The sequence below is a fragment of the Chelonia mydas genome, chromosome 2 (genome assembly GCF_015237465.2).
Source record: "Chelonia mydas isolate rCheMyd1 chromosome 2, rCheMyd1.pri.v2, whole genome shotgun sequence".
In the NCBI taxonomy this organism is placed as follows: Eukaryota; Metazoa; Chordata; order Testudines; family Cheloniidae; genus Chelonia; species Chelonia mydas.
Window position 1 is genome coordinate 83,361,414 of NC_057850.1, and position 21,605 is coordinate 83,383,018.

The 21,605-nt window shown below is 41.3% G+C and overlaps 1 protein-coding gene across 2 annotated transcripts in view; it reads right to left on the bottom strand.

Annotated features, from left to right (window-relative positions):
* DLGAP1 (DLG associated protein 1) overlaps window positions 1-21,605 on the bottom strand; it is a 605,986-nt gene that overhangs the window by 167,113 nt on the left and 417,268 nt on the right. For both annotated transcript variants that reach the window (XM_007063887.4, XM_043538800.1), the window contains one exon: window positions 20,847-21,061. In XM_007063887.4, the coding sequence (XP_007063949.1) occupies window positions 20,847-21,061 (215 nt within the window). The remainder of the gene's footprint in view (window positions 1-20,846; window positions 21,062-21,605) is intronic.

A 21,605-nucleotide genomic window follows, 5' to 3' on the forward strand; every position in this document is an offset into this window, starting at 1 on the left:
GGCAGGTTTACTACAACAGCTGTACTAGTAAGAACATAAGAAAGGCCATACTTGTTCAGACCAACAGCCCATGTAGCCAGTATCCTGTCTTTCAACAGTGGTCAAAGTCAGTTGCTTCATAGAATCATAGAATCATAGAATATCAGGGTTGGAAGGGACCCCAGAAGGTCATCTAGTCCAACCCCCTGCTCGAAGCAGGACCAAGTCCCAGTTAAATCATCCCAGCCAGGGCTTTGTCAAGCCTGACCTTAAAAACCTCTAAGGAAGGAGATTCTACCACCTCCCTAGGTAACGCATTCCAGTGTTTCACCACCCTCTTAGTGAAAAAGTTTTTCCTAATATCCAATCTAAACCTCCCCCATTGCAACTTGAGACCATTACTCCTCGTTCTGTCATCTGCTACCATTGAGAACAGTCTAGAGCCATCCTCTTTGGAACCCCCTTTCAGGTAGTTGAAAGCAGCTATCAAATCCCCCCTCATTCTTCTCTTCTGCAGACTAAACAATCCCAGCTCCCTCAGCCTCTCCTCATAAGTCACGTGCTCTAGACCCCTAATCATTTTTGTTGCCCTTCGCTGGACTCTCTCCAATTTATCCACATCCTTCTTGTAGTGTGGGGCCCAAAACTGGACACAGTACTCCAGATGAGGCCTCACCAGTGTCGAATAGAGGGGAACAATCACGTCCCTCGATCTGCTGGCAATGCCCCTACTTATACATCCCAAAATGCCATTGGCCTTCTTGGCAACAAGGGCACACTGCTGACTCATATCCAGCTTCTCGTCCACTGTCACCCCTAGGTCCTTTTCCGCAGAACTGCTGCCTAGCCATTCGGTCCCTAGTCTGTAGCGGTGCATTGGATTCTTCCATCCTAAGTGCAGGACCCTGCACTTATCCTTATTGAACCTCATCAGATTTCTTTTGGCCCAAACCTCCAATTTGTCTAGGTCCTTCTGTATCCTATCCCTCCCCTCCAGCGTATTCAGAGGGAATGAACAAAACAGTGCAGTTATTGAGTGATCCATCACCCATCATCCAGTCCCAGCAACTGGCATTCACAGAAGTAGGGACACCCAGAGCATGGGGTTGCATCCCTGACCATCTTGGCTAATAGCCATTGATGGATCTATCCTCCAAGAACCTATCTAATTCTTTTTGAACCCAGTTGTATTTTTGGACTTCACAACATCCCCTGGCAATGAGTTCCACAGGTTGTCCGTGCATTGTGTAAAGAAGTACCTTCTTTTGTTTGTTTTAAACCTGCTGCCTATTAATTTGATTGGGTGAATCCCTTTAGCAAACTAAACCAGAGAATACATCACCACACACTGAGATGTAAGTGTGGTGTGGTTAGCAGCATACTAGTTTCCAAATGCTGGCATGGGGATTCCACTTAAGGTATATGAAGGAATTGTGCAGGTCTAAATGCAGGCTGAATACCTGTGCTTATTATTCAACAACAGAGGAGCAGTCTCCATGACCATGTAGAACCTAGGGACTAATTTAACAGGACAGGAGAACTGCTTCATCAAAATGCATCAGTGCCAACAGTCCTTAGGCCAGTTGTGACCCCTGAAAAATTACTCCCTCCTCTTCCTCTGTGGCATGTACCACTTGTACGCATTCAGATAATGGGCATTTTAATTTTTGAAAGAGATGACTAAGAGAGCAGATTACTAAGCACTATCAGCTCTTCGGTGATAGTATGAACTGAATGAGGATTTTACAAAAACTACAAGTATGGAACATGGTGCTGGACACAATCAATAGCCTCTGATACTGGAATATAGACATGGGTGGAGGAGCTTAGAACAAATGGATACAGTTTTCAACAAAAAATAGATCTGGTGCAGAAAGAGACACAAATCTGGAAGACCTGAATGCCTGATATAGATGTAAAACTTGGTTTTGTCCAATTAATCACTATGTAGTTTCTGAAACTATGTCCCACAGTTCTACCCCTAAGATACAGAGACAGTCATGTCCCTCCTGATGGTAAGTGCTTTAAAGAGGGGGTAGTATAATTTGCTATTAAGTTAGTAAATAAATACCAGTAATAAATTGAGAGTATGTAAGAATCCCCTACTGTGTTACTTTCTACTTACCATACTTAATCCACTAAATACCAGATATTGCAAACACGTTTCCACATACTCAGATTAAAGAACTCCAATTGAGTAAAGTGAATCATGTGTGTAAGTACTTGCAAGATCAGGGTCTTAATTGTTATGACTGGGGAAAAAATAAAGATACGCTGACAACAGTAGTTGCTTGTCATATAAACCAGCAAGAACAGTCTGATGATAAAGAGACAGCAAACAGCCATTCTGCTTCCTAATATACTGTTAAATTACTCCTCCTAAATAACTTTTAGCAACTCCTCTGAACTATGATTAAGAAGGAAGTGAAGAACAGAATTTATATACAGTAGTCTCAAATCCCAAAAGAAAAAGCGAAGGCATCACAAAATACTGGTTTTTGTATGGAGGAAGAGGTAATTTTTACATAAAGAACCAAAGAATCACAGGTTCTCTGCACTCTTCTATTTAAACAGGAAATACAACAGAAAGTAATAACAGTCCATGCATTTCTACAAAGCAAGCCAGACTCGGTCAAAACACCTGCAAAATAGCTTTCCCCACCCAAATTAAAAAAAGAGTCAATAACCATTTCAATAATATTTACATAAAACTTTTAAAATATTAAATTTGGGAACATTTTTGAAAAAAATAAAAATGGGCCTGTTCTGAACTCTTTGAAAGAAAAGCAACTTTGAAATGTTGATTTCCCCCCCCCCCCCCAGCAGTTATATTTTAATTTTCAATCATCTCTGCTGCAAAGTTTGTTCATTTAAATTTGCTCTCAAAGAATCACCTCTGCAAAGAATCATGTCTTTGTAGGAGTTCAGTGGTGTAGCGCAAATTAAGCAGTCCTTCATGCTCCAAAGAAAATGAGAGAAAGCAAATTGGGAAGGGAAAGGAAGAAGAGATGGGTAAGGAAGATCCACTTTAGTGCTGACAGCTTATATTTATGAGTAAAGCTCATTCATATACATGATAAAGCCATGATGTTGTTGTGGGAAGATTACCTGGTGTTCTGGCTTCTGACTGATTACAGGTGCTGGTATTGATTACAGCTGCTATTAGATATTCAAGCTAGTCTCTCCTCAGCATTTATCCTAGAGATGTGGACTGCAAAGTTTGAACTGGGATCTGAACATTCCCAAAGCTTGAGGGTGTTTGGATTCAGGCTTATTCCAAATGTATCTTCTGGGCAGCTGGGAATTGTCTTATTAAGCAATGAATAAATGTCAATTAAGTGACATTGTTAAGAGAAAACATTTCCTCCAAAAGAGGTAGCTCTTGCTGCTGCTCTACAGTTGAGTGAATAGTATCACAAATAATTTATTCAAATGTTTTAACCCCTTTTTCTGCTCATGGGTTATTTGCAAGAGGTTTATGATTTTTTTTGAAAGTATCTATTATTCAAATTTATTTGACAATTTTTCTTTTCATTCTCGGAATTAATCAAAAACATTCTATTGCAAGCATTTGATGTTAATTATTTAAAATGTGAACTGCCCTGCTTTGTTACGACTAGTCGCATAAGTTGCATGGTATTGTTTCTGTTCCCAAATTGCACTACTGTGCAAGTACTTATACCGTAAATACTTATACACACTTTTAAAATTCAGGTTTCAGAGTAACAGCCGTGTTAGTCTGTATTCGCAAAAAGAAAAGGAGGACTTGTGGCACCTTAGAGACTAACCAATTTATTTGAGCATGAGCTTTCGTGAGCTACAGCATGCATCCGATGAAGTGAGCTGTAGCTGACGAAAGCTCATGCTCAAATAAATTGGTTAGTCTCTAAGGTGCCACAAGTACTCCTTTTCTTTAAAATTCAGTTTCCACAAATATTAGCACTTGTGTGCAAATGTGCTCTCTGAATTTGTGTCAGTAAGTCATGATGGTTGGAGTGTTCACAGAAAGCAAATGGAAATGGGGAAATGAATTCATTGAAAATTCGACTTGATATCGACGGGAATTATTTTACAGTATTCATCTAACACTAATGCTGACGTAGATAGTGATATTAGTTACGAAATCAAGAAGTCACTTTAACCAACTGACAAGGAATCCCCTATTGGTTCAAATCCCGACAACGCGTAAAATGACCCAAAGAAATTGGATGGATATTTGGTGACATCACTCCAGTCATTCCCATTGCCAGTTCACAAAACACCCCCCGCTAGTAGCCTCAGCTGCCTTTTGGCAGATTCAGCAAGAGGCTGAGATACAGAAAGTGAATGGACATGGAGACTGAACTAACCCCGCCTCTGCTCCTCTGCCTACACTCCGAGCTAGGGGGGGCGACACGTGCTCAGCAGTGTAGCCTGGGCAGCAGCAGCTCAGCTCAGCCGGGCTGAGAACAAACCCATCCGAATCCCCTGGGTACGTGCTCTGCACAGCTAAGCTGTGCCAGTGCCGCCTGTGCTCCTGTGGCCATGCTACTATTTATACTGGCACTAGCTCTCAGCAGGCTTGTGCCAGGATGTGCCCACAAGCTGGGAATCTCACGCATCGCTCACAGTGTAGACACAGCCTGAGGGTACATCTACCTTGCAGCTGGAAGGTGCTGAGGACACAAACACACCCTAGCTCTCACTGAGCTAGCATGCTAACAAATAGAAGTGTAGCCAAGGTAGTGCAAGTGCAAGGTGGGGAAGGGCTAGCTGCTCCAAGTATGTATGACAAATGACCAGGGAGGAGTATAAAAATATTGCTCGGGCATGCAGGAGTGAAATCAGGAAGGCCAAATCACACCTGGAGTTGCAGCTAGCAAGAGATGTTAAGATAAAACAAGAAGGGTTTCTTCAGGTATGTTGGCAACAAGAAGGAAGTCAAGGAAAGTGTGGGCCCCTTACTGAATGAGGGAGGCAACCTAGTGACAGAGGATGTGGAAAAAGCTAATGTACTCAATGCTTTTTTTGCCTCTGTCTTCACGAACAAGGTCAGCTCCCAGACTGCTGCACTGGGCAGCACAGCATGGGGAGGAGGTGACCAGCCCTCTGTGGAGAAAGAAGTGGTTCAGGACTATTTAGAAAAGCTGGACAAGCACAAGTCCATGGGACCGGATGCACTGCATCCGAGAGTGCTAAGGGAGTTGGTGGATGTGATTGCAGAACCATTGGCCATTATCTTTGAAAACTCATGGTGATCAGGGGAAGTCCCGGCCGACTAGAAAAAGGCTAATGTAGTGCCCATCTTTAAAAAAAGAGAAGAAGGAAGATCCTGGGAACTACAGGCCAGTCAGCCTCACCTCAGTCCCTGGAAAAATCATGGAGCAGGTCCTCAAGGAATCAATTCTGAAGCACTTAGAGGAGAGGAAAGGGATCAGGAACAGTCAGCATGGATTCACCAAGAGCAAGTCATGCCTCACTAATCTAACTGCCTTCTATGACGAGATAACTGGCTCTGTGGATGAGGGGAAAGAAGTGGACATGTTGTTCCTTGACTTTAGCAAAGCTTTTGACACGGTCTCCCACAGTATTCTTGCCAGCAAGTTTCATAGATTCATAGATAGATTCACAGATATTTAGGTCAGAAAGGACCATTATGATCATCTAGTCTGAACTCCTGCACAATGCAGGCCACAGAATTTCACCCACCACTCCTGCGAAAAACCTCTCACCTATGTCTGAGCTATTGAAGTCCTCAGATCATGGTTTAAAGACTTCAAAGAGCAGAGAATCCTCCAGCAAGTGACCCATGCCCCATGCTACAGAGGAAGGCGAAAAACCTCCAGGGCCTCTTCCAATCTGCCCTGGAGGAAAATTCCTTCCCGACCCCAAATATGGAGATCAGCTAAACCCTGAGCATATTGGCAAGATTCACCAGCCAGATACTACAGAAAATTCTACAGAAGTTAAAGAAGTATGGGCTAGATGAATGGACTATAAGGTGGATAGAAAGTTGCCTAGATTGTCGGGCTCAACGAGTAGTGATCAATGGCTCAATGTCTAGTTGGCAGCCGGTATCAAGTGGAGTGCCCCAAGGGTCGGTCCTCGGGCCGGTTTTGTTCAATATCTTCATAAATGATCTGGAGGATGGTGTGGATTGCACCCTCAGCAAGTTTGCAGATGACACTAAACTGGGAGGAGAGGTAGATACACTGGAGGGTAGGGATAGGATACAGGGGGACCTAGACAAATTAGAGGATTGGGCCAAAAGAAATCTGATGAGGTTCAACAAGGACAAGTGCAGAGTCCTCCACTTAGGACAGAAGAATCCCATGCACCGCTACACACTAGGGACTGAATGGCTCAGCAGCAGTTCTGCAGAAAAGGACCTAGCGGTTACAGTCGATGAGAAGCTGGATATGTGTCAAAAGTGTGCCCTTGTTGCCAAGAAGGCCAATGGCATTTTGGGATGTATAAGTAGGGGCATTGCCAGCAGATCGAGGGACGTGATTGTTCCCCTCTATTCGACATAGGTGAGGCCTCATCTGGAGTACTGTGTCCAGTTTTGGGCCCCACACTACAAGAAGGATGTGGAAAAATTGGAAAGCGTCCAGCGGAGGGCAACAAAAATGATTAGGGGACTGGAACACATGACTCATGAGGAGAGGCTGAGGGAACTGGGATTGTTGAGTCTGCAGAAGAGAAGAATGAGGGGGGATTTGATAGCTGCTTTCAACTACCTGAAAGGGGGTTCCAAAGAGGATGGATCTAGACTGTTCTCAGTGGTACCAGATGACAGAACGAGGAGTAATGGTCTCAAGTTGCAGTGGGAGAGGTTTAGGTTGGATATTAGGAAAACCTTTTTCACTAGGAGGGTGGTGAAACACTGGAATGCGTTACCTAGGGAGGTGGTGGAATCTCCTTCCTTAGAAGTTTTTAAGGTCAGGCTTGACAAAGCCCTGGCTGGGATGATTTAGTTGGGGATTGGTCCTGCTTTGAGCAGGGGGTTGGACTAGATGACCTCCTGAGGTCCCTTCCAACCCTGATAATCTATGATTCTATGTAGGACCTCACCCCTCCTGCTATCGTGCAACCATAGCTACACTTCTATTTTGAATGCACGCTAGCACAATTATGTCTCCAAGCAAGAATTTTCAACTTCCAGGTCTAGTGCAGACATATCCATAAAGTGGTTCTCCCAGGTCGGGACTGAGCCACTGTGGTAGAGCATTGTAGGGGAAGCTTGCCTACGCTGAACCTCTTCTAAGGATAAACAAAGGACTTCAGTTTCCAAGGATGTCAGTCTATATCTTTCACAAACATTAAAAAATTCATTCACAACACTTAAAAAAAAAAAAAAAAAAAAGCAAATTCCTTAACATGAAACTCATAACACCCTTGTGCCACTTAACTGCAGTTACTCTCCTGAGTGAAACATGAATGAATAAAATCTGGGATGAGGCATCAATCATAATATTGCCAAACTTGTAAGCAAAAAATAAAATAAACCCCAACCATAAGTCTTAAGTTAATGAGGGAGAAACATAACTCTGAGTGTATTTGCATAGAAGCAACAATAATGGTTGAACAAAGGAGAGATTAGGGCTACATCTTCACTCTCAAAAAAGCATTTTTTTTTACTATGGGACAACTAACACATGTTAGCTATCCCACTGTAAAAACCTGAGGGGTAAACGAGGCCAAGGGTAGGGAAGGATATAGTGCTGACCTCACCTCGCTACCTTACAGTAAACACTACAAGTGCCTTGTCTCCAGTAGGACTTTCCAGCTATCTCATTGTTCGAAAAAACCCAACCCATCAGTGCCAGTGAAGACAGAGCCTGCAAGAGAGGAGCAGTGTTCCTGACATTCCTGTTAGTAAAAGCAAGGATGAAATGACCAAACATGCTTTACATCTAGAATAATTGCGTTCTGCTGCCAGTGGAAAGTTACAACAGTTGGTCTCCTATTGCCAAGGCTGTCTCATTCTAAGTTCCCATAATAAATCAATATTCTCTAACCCTTAAATATATTGTATCCCATATACAAAGCTAATGAGAGCTGCCATCAAGAAACCACTGCTCCACAACTGCTTTCAGCACCTAGTACTTTTTTCACCCAATGTGTCTTGTCTTCCATTTTCTTTTCACTTATAAATTTGCCAGAAGCTGGGACTGGATGACAGGGGATGGATCCCTCAGTAACTGCACTGTTCTGTTCATTCCCTCTGAAGCATCTGGCACCAGTCACTGTCAGAAGACAGGATACTGGGTTAGATGGACCATTGATCTGACCCAGTATGGCTGTTCTTATGTTCTTATCTATTAACCCTAACTGAGCTCTCTCTAGGCTCCTGGGTCTGAATAGAGAAAACACTTGAAAACAGACTGAGCTCTACCTTACAGAGAGAAGAGGGGGTTGCGATGAGTAACAAAGTAATAAGGACAGTAAATGAATTACTGTGACTGGGGCTGGGAAGGTTATTGCAAACCAACTTTGTTTCTTAAATTGGGATCTGGCCTTCTTGGGGAGACCGCATTCTCTTTCTTGTGAGGCCCAAACAAACCCAAGGAAAACGAGAACAAAATATTTCTCTCTCTCATTTACTAAAGACTTGTCGAAACTGAAGCCTAGTATTAAATCTTACTAATACTAACTACTCAGTGAAATATTCCACTTGTACCGAGCCCTAACTGAAAATCACCCAACAAGAAAGCAAAATGAACAGGCTGCCCTGTTGGTGTTGAGAAACACATCCAGAGTGAAGATGAAGACCTTTGCTCCCTGCATTCTGCCTCTCCTCACCCCTGGCTGAAATCCTGGCTACTGAAGGCAATTAGATATTTGTCATTAACTTCAATGGGGCCAGTATTTCACTCTCCATTTTTGAAACTGCTTGTTTGCATTAGGCCTGAGACGTTTTAGGAGATATTTGCAAAAGTGCCTGAGGGATAGAGGAAAACAAATCCCATTAAACTCTCCCCCTCTGTACTACAGCCGACAAGGTGGGAGAACCTCACTCTACCACGCAGGGCACTTGCAGGAAGGTGTTTTCCAAGCTGTACAAATTTCTCCCTCCATTCTACAGTAGGTCTGACAAATTCTGCAAAATGTATTGTTCTTTCTTTTTCTTCCCTGTCCCTTCCTTATTTAGTTAATCTTCTCCTGAATTTTTTTATTTTCTGTTTACCCTCTTCCATTTCTCTTCTCCTTATTTCCATTTGGTTCTACTGTGGCTTCCCACATCTTTCTTTTCCTTCCTTTTCTTCCTCTCCATCCCACTGCTACTGTTTAAATGCCAGGCCTTCCTTCCTCCCACATCAGTTTAGGAAAAACAGCGAACAATGCAAAAATCATGAATTTCATTATCTTATTTGTACCCCTTTCTCCTGAAATATTGAGCATAATGCCAAAACAGAATCCCAGATATGAAAGCTCACACAACAATGCCTCTTACTACATTTTCAATGCAATCATCTTTTTGGCACTCTTTTTCCCTCCTTTCATTGGGCAGCATCCCAAATGTCAAAATATGTTTCATGTGCTAATATAGAAATAATCCTGTTGCTGTTGCATTACAATGGCGGTCCTTATCATGCAAATGCAGCACACTTCCTCCCAGGTGTGGGCTGAGCGTGTGTGCACCTGCCATCCCAACTCTTCCCTCCACAAATTAACTCTGGAGCAAACTCTCTGAGACCTGTGTAGATTATGTGGGATGTTCTGATGTTACAGCTCCACGTACCAGTGATCATGGTATCTCTCTGCCCTTTTATCTCCAGTGGCTTTTTTCAGCCTAATAATAAATAGTATGTTTATTTGGTTATATTTTATAATAAAGGGGGTGGATTATCCCAAAGGGTTTGCTTTCTATCTGTAAAGTTTAATGTACCCCAAATGGGAACCCAACCTGGGTCCTGATGCAAATGTCAACATGTTGCAATACAAAGCTTGCCCTCTGGGAGTCCAGGTGGTAGGAGAGTAATAACCATGGGAAGAAGCAGCCAGGGACGAGCTTCTAAAGGAAACAGGGTTTCCTCAAGTGTCTGGCCCTTTTCCGCAACCCAGGCCACTAGCAGCCTGCACGCTATATCGTACATGCGACCCCTGCAAGGTTTGATCTGACTCTTGCAGTTTGGTTCTCCAGGTCAGATCCAGGACCAACCTTTGAATAGGTGCTGGGAGACTTAATTCCATGATTTGTAATCAGCTGCCCATTTAAAAAAAAACATAAATGTTACATTTTGGGGAGGTGCGTGGGAGAGCCCCCATTATTTTCTTTGGGTTCATATTATTATTGCAATTTTATAATGAATATTCTGTCAATGAATATTCACTGTAGCTCACTGTACACTGAAACAGTGGGTTTGGGACATCAGGGGGCAAAAGACCAGGCTAATCTCTGCTAGAAGTCTACTGTTGCCACTGCCATTGCTGGGGGTGTGATCTCTCACTCTTTCTGTATCAATTTATCGTTATTGTTTGAGGCGGTTGTATAGGTTCTTAGAAGACAGGACACAGAGATTCTCAGTCTCAACTCATTTTGTTTTGAGATTATATCCTAACACACACACACACATTATATAAGCGCACACGCACACACGCGCACACACACACAATATAAGCATATAATAAGTATTTCTCAGTATATAAATTTTAATGTATTGCTTCCAGCCTATGATTAGTAGAAGGGAGTGTTGGCTCATCTTATTTATAAAGTACTATTTATATTGGTAAGTGGGAGGCCACAGGAAGAGACACATTGATGAAATAAGTTACATAACAGAATTCTGTAAATTATAAATCCTTCCTAATGCTTTCCCCAGACATATGCTACTTCTCCTGTGTGTTACTTTCTCATCATTACTGATGCAACTAATTGTGTAGGGTACAGATCAGTAATGCTGTATATACAACTGGGATGCATAAAACTAACATCCATAAAATGGTATATTGAAAAAAGTATGGATTTGTGAGTGTGAATTTCCTCTTACTTATCTCTTTGTAAGTTCTCCTTTATAAGACTGGTGAAGTAAATGCATTGGTGATCGAGTTGGACTTTCTTCCACAACATGTACATGATCAAACATGAGATCAAAGCAACAATGCTTTGATCAGATATAATCCAAAATGTAGAGCAAATGGCTGGAAATGTATCCACATTGTGATATTTTAAAAACATATTCTAAAATCCCCAAAACTTCAGTAACCCTATGCCCCCAAACCAGTAAGGATGTTGAATCTGGCAAGCACAGTCAGAACTCCTGTTTTAAATAGGGAGTTTGTATGCTGGAGCTGTCACAGTTCAGGGCCACTGCACCTGTATATCCCCTCAGTGGTCCAGCACAGGCAGCCACTCAGCTTCCAGCTCCTGAGCTGTTGCCTGTCTTGGGTGGAGATGTGTCTCTGTCCCTTCTGACCAGGCTATTCCCAGGCTGGACAGCTGCCTTTCCTTTACTGTTGCATATAGTGTTGCTGTAGAACAGGGGTCAGCGACCTTTCAGAAGTGGTGTGCCGAGTCTTCATTTATTCACTCTAATTTAAGGTTTCGTGTGCCAGTAATACATTTTAACGTTTTTAGAAGGTCTGTTTCTATAAGTCTATAATATATAACTAAACTATTGTTGTATGTAAAGTAAATAAGGTTTTTAAAATGTTTAAGAAGCTTCATTTAAAATTAAATTAAAATGCAGAGCCCCCGGACCAGTGGCCAGGACCTGGGCAGTGTGAGTGCCACTGAAAATCAGCTCGCATGCCGCCTTTGGCACGTGTGCCATAGGTTGCCTACCCCTGCTGTAGAAGAAGAGTTCTGTGTAAGCTCGTCTCTCTTTCCTTCACTGAGTCATTCCTAGCACAGAGATGTTGCCCTAGGACATCTGCTCGCTTTCTCTTCAGAGATGGATAACTGTGTAATTGCCATAGCTGTAAATTACCAGACAGCTCTTTCTAAGCAAGCCTTCTTTATTTTTAAGGTACAAAGCGTTACAGAGAAAACATATTAAAAACTATAAAAATCTACACACATGCTAATGTACTGTCAGGTGATTAAAATTTTTTAATCGCAATTAATTGTGCTGTTCAATAATAATAGAATACCATTTATTTAAATATTTTTGGATGTTTTCTACATTTTAAAATATATTGATTTCAGTTACAACACAGAATACAAAGTGTACAGTGATCACTTTATATTTATTTTTGATTACAAATATTTGCACTGTAAAAAACAAAAGAAATAGTATTTTTCAATTCACCTAATACAAGTACTGTATTGCAATCTCTATCATTTGCAGTAGATAATGCTGCCTGCTTTTTGTTTACAGTGTCACCTGAAAGTGAGAACAGGCATTTACATGACAATGTTGTAGCCCGCATCGCAAGATATTTACATGCCAGATGCGCTAAAGATTCATATATCCCTTGATGCTTCAACCACCATTCCACAGGATGTGTGTCCATGCCGATGATGGGTTCTGCTCGATAACGATCCAAAGCAGTGCGACTGACGCATGTTCATTTTCATAATCTGAGTCAGATGCCACCAGCAGAAGGTTAATTTTCTTTTTTGGTGGTTAGGGTTCTGTAGTTTCCACATGAGAGTGTTGCTCTTTTAAGACCTCTAAAAGCATGCTCCACACCTCATCCCTCTCAGATTTTGGAAGGCACTTCAGATTCTTAAATTTTGGGTTGAGTGCTGTAGCTATCTTTAGAAATTTCACATTGGTATATTTGCATTTTGTCAAATTTGCAGTGAAAGTGCTCTTAAAACGAACAACATGTGCTGGGTAATCATCCGAGACTGCTATAACATGAAATATATGGCAGAATGCAAGTAAAACAGAGCAGGAGACATACAATTCTCCCCCAAGGAGTTCAGTCACAAATTTAATTAACACATTATTTTTTTAACGAGCTTCATCAGCATGGAAGCATGTCCTCTGGAACAATGGCTGAAGCATGAAGAGGACATGAATCCTTAGTGCATCTGGCACGTAAATACCTTGCGACGCCAGCTACAACAGTGCCATGTGAATGCCTGTTCTCACTTTCAGGTAACATTGTAATTAAGAAGTGGGCAGCATTGTAAATGTAAACAAACTTGTTTCTCTTAGCAATTGGCTGAACAAGAAGTAGGACTAAGTGGACTTGTATGCTGTCAAGTTTTACATTGTTTTGTGTTTGAGTGCAGTTATGTAACAAAAAAACTACATTTGGAAGTTGCACTTTCATGATAAAGACATTGCACTACAGTACCTGTATGAGGTGAATTGAAAAATACTGTTTCTTTTGTTTATAATTTTTATAGTGCAAATATTTGTAATGAAAATAATATAAAGTGAGCACAGTACACTTTATATTCTGTGTTGTAATTGAAATCAATATATTTGAAAATATAGAAAATCAAAAATATTTAATACATTTCGATTTGTATTCTATTGTTGAGCAGTGCGATTAATTGTGATTAATTTTTTTAATCGTGATTAATTTTTTTTGAGTTAATCGCGTGAGTTAACTGTGATTAATGGACACCCTTAGCTAATACATTTACCAGAATTCATCCCAACTCTCACATGAGCTCTGGCAAGTGCAGTCTTTTAATACCCACTCTGGGAGCATCCTTGTGGTTACACAAGTTCATCACAGCTTCAGCTCACAACAAGCACACAGTCTTATGAGACTCTAATAAGCCAAGTCCCTCCATTCTTCCCCACAGGACTGGGGCCATGAACCAGGGGTCCTGTCTGTTTGCTGGAACAGGAAGAAGGCCCTGAGGCACATTAAACCCCAGACTTTTATCCAAAAATCTTCTTTGTCTGTTGGTCCCAGGAGAATCCAGTTTGAACTAGTATATGCATATCTTCCTAAGGAGGTGTCTAATGGAGGAAGTACATACGTATCCCCCCACACCCCTGTCCCTGCTAGAGAGGGTATGTACAGTGTCACAACAACACATAAACAGTTACATTTGTAATTGCACTCCAAAGGCATTAACCCTAAGTCAGTAAGGTTTAAAGTAACTCAATAAAGCTTATCTTAATATCATAAGGTATGTTCAGTATATTACAGGATATTGCCAGTCTGTCAGAAGGGAAGAAGGGGAATAGTGTGCATAGGAGGGAGGCAGAGAGAAAACTTCCTTTGATTCCAGGTATCAGGAGAACATATGCACTTTTCGCTGAATATTTTACCTACACATTGGATCAGACAGACATGGATGGGGATAAAGATTGCCTTATACCTTATACTTTTATACTACTTTTCTTACCATAACTAAAATAATTTAAAGATGACTGCACATAATAAAGGGAAAGGTGCTGGTTCAGGATAGATGCACCAGGAACATCAGTCACCTGTTTTGTGAACATTCTTTAAAAGTCAGATTAATAAATCCTGTTTCTATCTGTTCAACAACAAAAGATAGTCAAACTATTTACCACTTTTCAGTACTAGGCAGAAAAATGTCACCTTTTCTGTAGGGCCAGATTTTACGAGTTTGTTAATTATTAAAATCCAGGGGGATATTGCCAGCAATGAAAAGAAAAAGCTTCTCCCTTCCTGGTAGGATAATGGGAGTGCAGCAGAGGAGGTGTGGATTTCGAGATCACAGCAAGCTGTGCTTTATTCAGAATTTTACCCATAGCATTTGAAACATGTTCTGTAACCACATGGGAACCGTGGCATGAGAGGAAGATTGTAGGAGGGAGATTGTATGGTATAACAACAAAAATCAGCAGAAAACAGAAAATAAATTTCATATGACATAAAGGAGATATGACACAGTTATGCTTTTAAAAGGTTGTTACTTATAGAAAAAGAAACACAGATAATGAAAAGCATTTCTTTCCTTGGAAGAGAAGGAGAATGAGCAATGGTAGGTAGGTGGGAGGGAGTGTGTGGGCTGTGTGAGGCAAAGTACATTTGGAGAGAAAAAAATCCCACATAATGAAAAAACAATGAAAGCAAAAGAGGAGATGGTTTTAAGTTACCAGGCCCATTTTTCTCCCAAAGATAAAGTTAAGACCAACTAGATGTCACACAGGAGTTCATACACAGGATGGTGGGGGAAGAGATGAGACAAGCAGAAAAGACTGCTAAAAGTCCCTGAAACATTACCACGGCTGTCTCTTTATAACAACTCCTTTCACATCCACCACTTTCTCTTCTTCACAGTTAGAAAAGACAAGATTGGGGAGGGGAGAGGAACTCAGCTGCAGGGTATTGGAATTGGAATTTAGGGTCTGATCCAAAGCCCACTGAAGTCAATAAGAGAGTCTCCAATGACTTGAATGGATTTTCGATCATTCCCATAAAGTCTTTTATTGGTGTACAGATTTAGCCTGAGTCAACAGTGACCAAAAGGAAGCAATTTGTTATGTATCTCACCATTGCTAGGTAGCCTATGTGAAATGATTTAGGGGCTTTAGTGCAGATCCCAGCAGACATGATCACAAAATCGAAACTATAGATTCATATATTCCAAGGCCAGAAGGGATCATAGTGATCACCTAGTCTTTATCTCCTGTAAAGCACAGGCCACAGAACTTCCTCCAAAATAATTCCCAGAGCAGATCCTTTAGAAAACATCCAATCTTGATTTTAAAATAGTCAGTGATGGAGAATCCACCATGACTCTTAGTAAGTTGTTCTAATGGTTAGTTACTCTCAGCATTAAAAAATGTGCCTTATTTCCCTCAAAACTGTAGGGTTGGAAGACTCAAACTCATAGACTTTAAAGGTCAGAAGGGACCATCGTGATCATCTAGTTTGACCTCCTGCACACTGCAGGCCACAGAACCTCACCGACCCACTGATCAGGGAAGCCGAGGAATGAACACACAGAAAATAAACTATCCTCAACCTCCCTGAGATGGTCTCCTTTAGGTCAAGGTTGAGTCATATTAATAGAGCAGTGAGAAGAAACTTGCACTGCCACTGACTGGGCTGGTTGGGGCTTGTTTTCTGGAGCATACTTGAGTTCCCAGAGATTACTTGGATACTTTTCACAAAAATTCACATTAAAAAAAATATTGTAGAAGTACGTTTCACGCATTAAGACCCTGGGAATGGTGTGGGCATGATCTCACACAAAATGTCAATCTGGACTGTCAGAAAATGATTCTATTTAACATTATTTCATATTGAAAAGTAGATAATAAGGAAAAAGAATTCTTCCATTTCTTCCATGTTAGTGACTTAGGTACTGCTTCATCAAAGCCCATAAGTTTATCACATCAATGGGACTTAAAGGTGCTTAAAATTAAGCATGTGCTTAAATGCTTTCCTGAATAGAAAAGGACTTAAGAAGAACTTACTTAAAGTTAAGCATAGGTTTAAGTACTTTTCTAAACTGAGGCCATAATGAAAACAAAGCTCCTGCCCTCCCCTTTTTTAAAATCTCTGGCTACCACATACATTTCTGCTGCTTCGCACCTTAGATTTCACTAAAACCATTTTTAAGTGGTGTGGAGAACTTGTGTTTTTATTTTTTAATTAATTCCATGCATTTTTACTAATCTTGCCTCTCCTATGTCCAAGAGGGAGCATACTTGATGTGGAATATTTTAACCTCCCACCAAACAGCATTTCTATTGTGAGTTTTAGTGTTCTTGGAACTAACAATGGACTTTGGGTCCGATATATTCAAAGGGCTCCATCAGAAGAAGTCAGCACCAGTCCTGGTAGTGTCTCAGCATAAAATCCACCTGAGTGTGGGGTTTTTGGTGGTGCAAGGTGTTTAGGTCCACTTTCGGACAGGTAGTAAGCAGGTACTGCCCCCACAAGTGGAAAATTTTGGCCTAAGAGAGGATGTGGCAAGAGCTGCGGCGGGATGTGCTGATTCACTGTAGCTTTGAGCAGTCATCACTGAGCCTATGAAACTCCCTGCAGAAATTAAAGCTGCCCTCCCCAATGGACACCAGGTAACGACAGTAACAGAAACAACACCTGGCTTCCCCTGGGTCAGAGTGGATCAGGCTGGTATGGAAAGGCACAATTAGCATCTTCTTGTACCAGAGGGTGTGAATTTGTCCTCCTGTCTATTCATTACTATGGTCAAGAATATGACATTGTTAATAATAACCAATGACCACCATCTCAGATGAGGTGTCCGAGACAAGTGCAGGACAGGAGGACAAGGAATGAGGGGAAATTAATGAGGGAAATTCAGAAGGATACTTTTGTCACTAATCACAGACAACAGAGGAGACATAAGTTAAAAAAATTAAAAGCTGTAGCCCTAGGCATCTTTTACTAATTTTAGGTTATTTTTTTGGTTCAGTGAGTTATGATTCACTATTACAGCTGTGAGGCTCTGCAGAGAACAGGGAGAAACAATTGTTAGCTTAAATCTCAGGCAAGTAAGACTCTAAATACACCATTCTCTTTTATGGAACAGCATTTCTTTTACAGATTTATGTCAATTCACCAATCTAGAATCACTTTACTATACATGTACCAGGGCTGCCATCTCTACAATTTTCCTGTGACTCTCATGACATTTGGAGTTTTTCTTAGAGCCCTAGATCCTGACTGATCTCAGCTTTCATTTTTAAAAAGAGGTTTCTCGCTCTCTTGGCTGCAGAGAAAAGTGTTTGAAAATGTGAACCCTAAAAGCTGCAACAAAGGCAACTAAAATGAACCTATATTTTATTATTTTTAACATCTCCAAAGTCAAATTGTAAAAATCCCAACATGTATTAAAGCCCATCAGATGAGTTTTTCTTGCACACTTGGGATTGGTGGTATTGAAGTCCAATGAAGCCCTGAGTAAGAGATACGGCATAAACTGCATGTAGAGATTACGGAGATTTTGGCTGTAAATATTCATACCTAAGGCTAAGATTTTGTCATGATTTTCTTAGTAAAAGTCATGGACAGGTCATGGGCAATAAACAAAAATTCAGGGAAGCCGTGACCTGTCTGTGACTTTTGCTGCTGCAGCTCCACGGTTTCCCCCACCACCATGGTGGCTGGGAGCTGTGGGGTTCCCTCTCCGCTGTGGCAGCTGGGAACTGCAGGGTGATCAAATTTCCGAAAGACAAATTGGGACACCCCAGCTGCTCACCTGAGGCATCCCCCTGCCACCACAAGAGGCTGTTGCCCGTCACTTGTCGCTGCTGTTGCCTGTCGCCGGAACCCTGCCAGGGCCCCACTGGCTGTCAGCTCGAGAGTCCTGGAAGCCATGGATTCCCTGACTTCTATGACCTCTATGATATAAACGTAGTCTTATTCATAACTAACTGCAGGAGTGGCCCTGGGTATAATCAGGGTGGATTTGTGACTCTGAGTGTCAAAATTCCTCACAGGGCACCCTTCTTATCCCAAAAGGAGGGTAATTTACTGCGGCCGTGACGAGGGTGCAGGTTACTTTCCCCAGTCTGTCCAGCTGTGTGGGCTGGCATATTGGGGCAGAGCCTGCCTGCTCCTTGCCCCTTTTTTCCCTGGTCCCAGTCACTTTATGTGTGGGAGTAGCAACCACTCTCTGAACAGGGCTTGGACTCAAGATCCTTACGTCTTCACCCCACTCCTCTGCATTGGTATATGCATTGGTATATATACAGCTACGTACAATCTAGTGCTCAGTTAATTCAGTTAAAAATGTAATTACCTGGACAATATCACAATGGCACTGTAATACTCTGACAAGATACAGACAGACAGAAGTTGATCAATCTTGGTGTTGCTAGCGAGCCAAAAACACCAGTGAAATCTATGCTTAGTTGATTCATGGCCTCTCGGATGAACCCACAGGACAAAAGTGACAGTTAACAAACTAGTATCTATTTGTAGCTTTGCCATCCATTTACTGGGGAATGGCCGGGGAGCGGGGGGGGGAGGCGGGGAGAAGAGTAATAGATTTCTGTATTTTCTAATATGTAGTTTGTTCACTCTTTGCTCCCAACTGTTCTTCCATGTCTATCATTTTGGTGGCATGACTGACTTCAGTGAGACTATTCGTATGCTTATTAAGCATAGTGCTTAAATGCTTTACTGGATCAGTGCCAGAGTGCTCAGCATTTTGTAATATTGAGACCAATAAAATTAAGAAGCAAGAGAGTAACTGGAATCCATTTAGATTAGGCCATGGAGCCCCAGGCCAGAACATGGCTTTGCTGTCACAAGGGAAAAAAAAAGTTCAGTAACAAATTCTGCAAACTAAGGCTTCTGAAACCTGAACACAAGGCCACAGACTATGAACACTATCTAGAGTTCCAGGAGAGAAGAAGCCAAAGGACAGGGAATGACAGACACTGATCCTGGATGCTGCTGAATTGCCCTGCCTACACTCGGAAAACATTTAATGATTTCCTAGTATTGCTAACAACAGTTCTGCTCCACTGCTATTAGCCATAAATTCTGAATTAGAATCTGACAGATATTCCTGCTTCCCTGGAAATAATAATTCATTAGAAACTCTTTTCACCTAATGTAAATCTAGGGAAAAGTTACACTAGAGTTTTCTGGCTACTGCCACCAGTTCACAGTTACTCCCTTCAACTGGACACATTTAACTTAATCTAACCTAATTTAACATAATCTGGTTGATCATATTCTGCTAAGAGATTGTCACCTTGGTATCTCAATGCCTCCCAAAATTATGACGTGTACACATGTTTTCAGTCTTCTTATTAGATGCTTTGGCTCACTCTCCTGTCTGAGTTGTTGCTTGGGTACTGTTCCTTTCCCCCTCTTTCATAGTGCACTGCATAGTAATCAGTAACATGTTCCCTCAATTTCCACAATAACAACATTTTTCAAACAGTTAATTTGCATTATTATGAATTTTTACTTTGGGTCCCAGCTGTTAAAATATTTTACAAAATGTTATGACATTCTCACAAAGAATCTTCAGAATGAATGTTTGAAACATTAGCCAGCTCTAGTTAGATAAAACTATTTGATTTTTAGTTAGTTTGGGTCAAATCCTGCTTTGATGTAAATCAGTTGAAGTTTTGCCACTGATTTCAGTGGCAGAAGCAGTGGGCTCTTGTTCTTTCATTGTTGTTTTGTGTTCTGATCCAGCACAAATTTAGATTCAGTATATGTTATACTATTTGAGTTTTTTAAATTATACACTGAATGTTTTCTTTGGTCTTAAAAACACAATCTATTTTGAGTGCTGCTTTTAACTCAAAAAACACATTCCAAGCAACTTAACATATCTCCAAAGTTGTTTCATCTAGCAAAGCTCTATCCACAAGCTACTACCTCCTCCAGTATATTGACACTTTGCTTCTCCATTATCTGAAACTCCTTAGGGACTTTAGCCTTTGTGAAAAATGATGACACTTTGTGTCCCTTTGTAATTTTTTTATTGAAGTCTTTTTAAAGCAATTCTCAGTCTTAATTTTTTGGTCATAGTTCTCAATTAAATAATAATGTAATTTTGGATTGGGGGGTTGAAGATATGGACTTCTCTATTTTCTGATGCTCACTCTTCAGGGCTTAATGTCAAAACCCTCTTTGAGGATTTACAAAGACTGATTTAGGGCTAATTTCACATGCCTCACTCATGTTAAATTTTACTCACCCTTGCATAAATACGTACACAGTTGAGTAAGGCTTGTGGAATATGGCACTTAAGGTTCTAATTCAACAAGGTGTTTAAAGAATGTATGTAATTTTGAGCATGTGAGCAGTCTCACGGAAATTAGTGATTTTAGGTGCTTTGTTGGTTTGAATCCTGAACATTAGTGCCCTAGTTCAGGAAAGCACTTAAACATGTGTTAAAATTCACCCCATTCAGGAAATCATTTATGAGGACTCAATTGGGACTTTAACACATGCTTAAGCGCTTTCCTTATTTGGGGCCCAGAAAGTGGAGAAAGGAGAGACGAACAGAAATGTGTTTCTCTGAGGATCAGTGGTTCATTCCGACAATGTCTTACTTGAGGGTGGTGAGTTCCGTAAGTGAGGGTTGGGTGGCCTTGAGATAGCTCTCCCTTCGTGCTGCAATCTTTGGCGATGGCTTTGGGCTGGTGTCTGAGTCCCCACTATCATCGTCCCCCATGGCTTTAATGTAACTGCCACTGCGCATCCGCCGGCATGGAATCTCGTCATCTTTGCCTCGCGGAGCATACCCGGTCCATTCATCTTGGGGAACCTAGAGTAATAAACACAATTCACATATTCAGTATACCTTCTTCTGTAGCAACAGTAAGATTAGAAAACAGTAAATTGCAGCTGAGCTTTCATTGAAAGGATATATGACTCTGATTTTGGTTTTCTAAGTAAAGCCCAGTGGCTCCAGTACAGTTAACATATTTGCAGGAAAGAAAAGGGTCAGCCCTTTGCATGGTACAGAGGGGACAAATCTAGATTCGTGAATCAGAATCTCTTCAAACGCGGTGTGTATGCGTTCTGATCTGAACCCAAACCTAGGGTTTTGGTTCAGGATATATTCCACACTAGAAGGCCTTACTTTCCATTTCCAGTTTAGATGCATGTTAAATGTAATGAAGCAGCATATATAGCTGTGTGACTCTAAGGCTGTTTTCTATGTACTGCACCTTTTATAGTAAAGTGAACCAAACAGTCTGCCTGCAGGGATGCTCCCTCTGAGTTTCAGAAGTTCAAAATGGCTGTGTGTTCAAAATCACACGTATCCACCCCTCTCTCTCTTATGGTGACTTTATATTTGTTCTTTC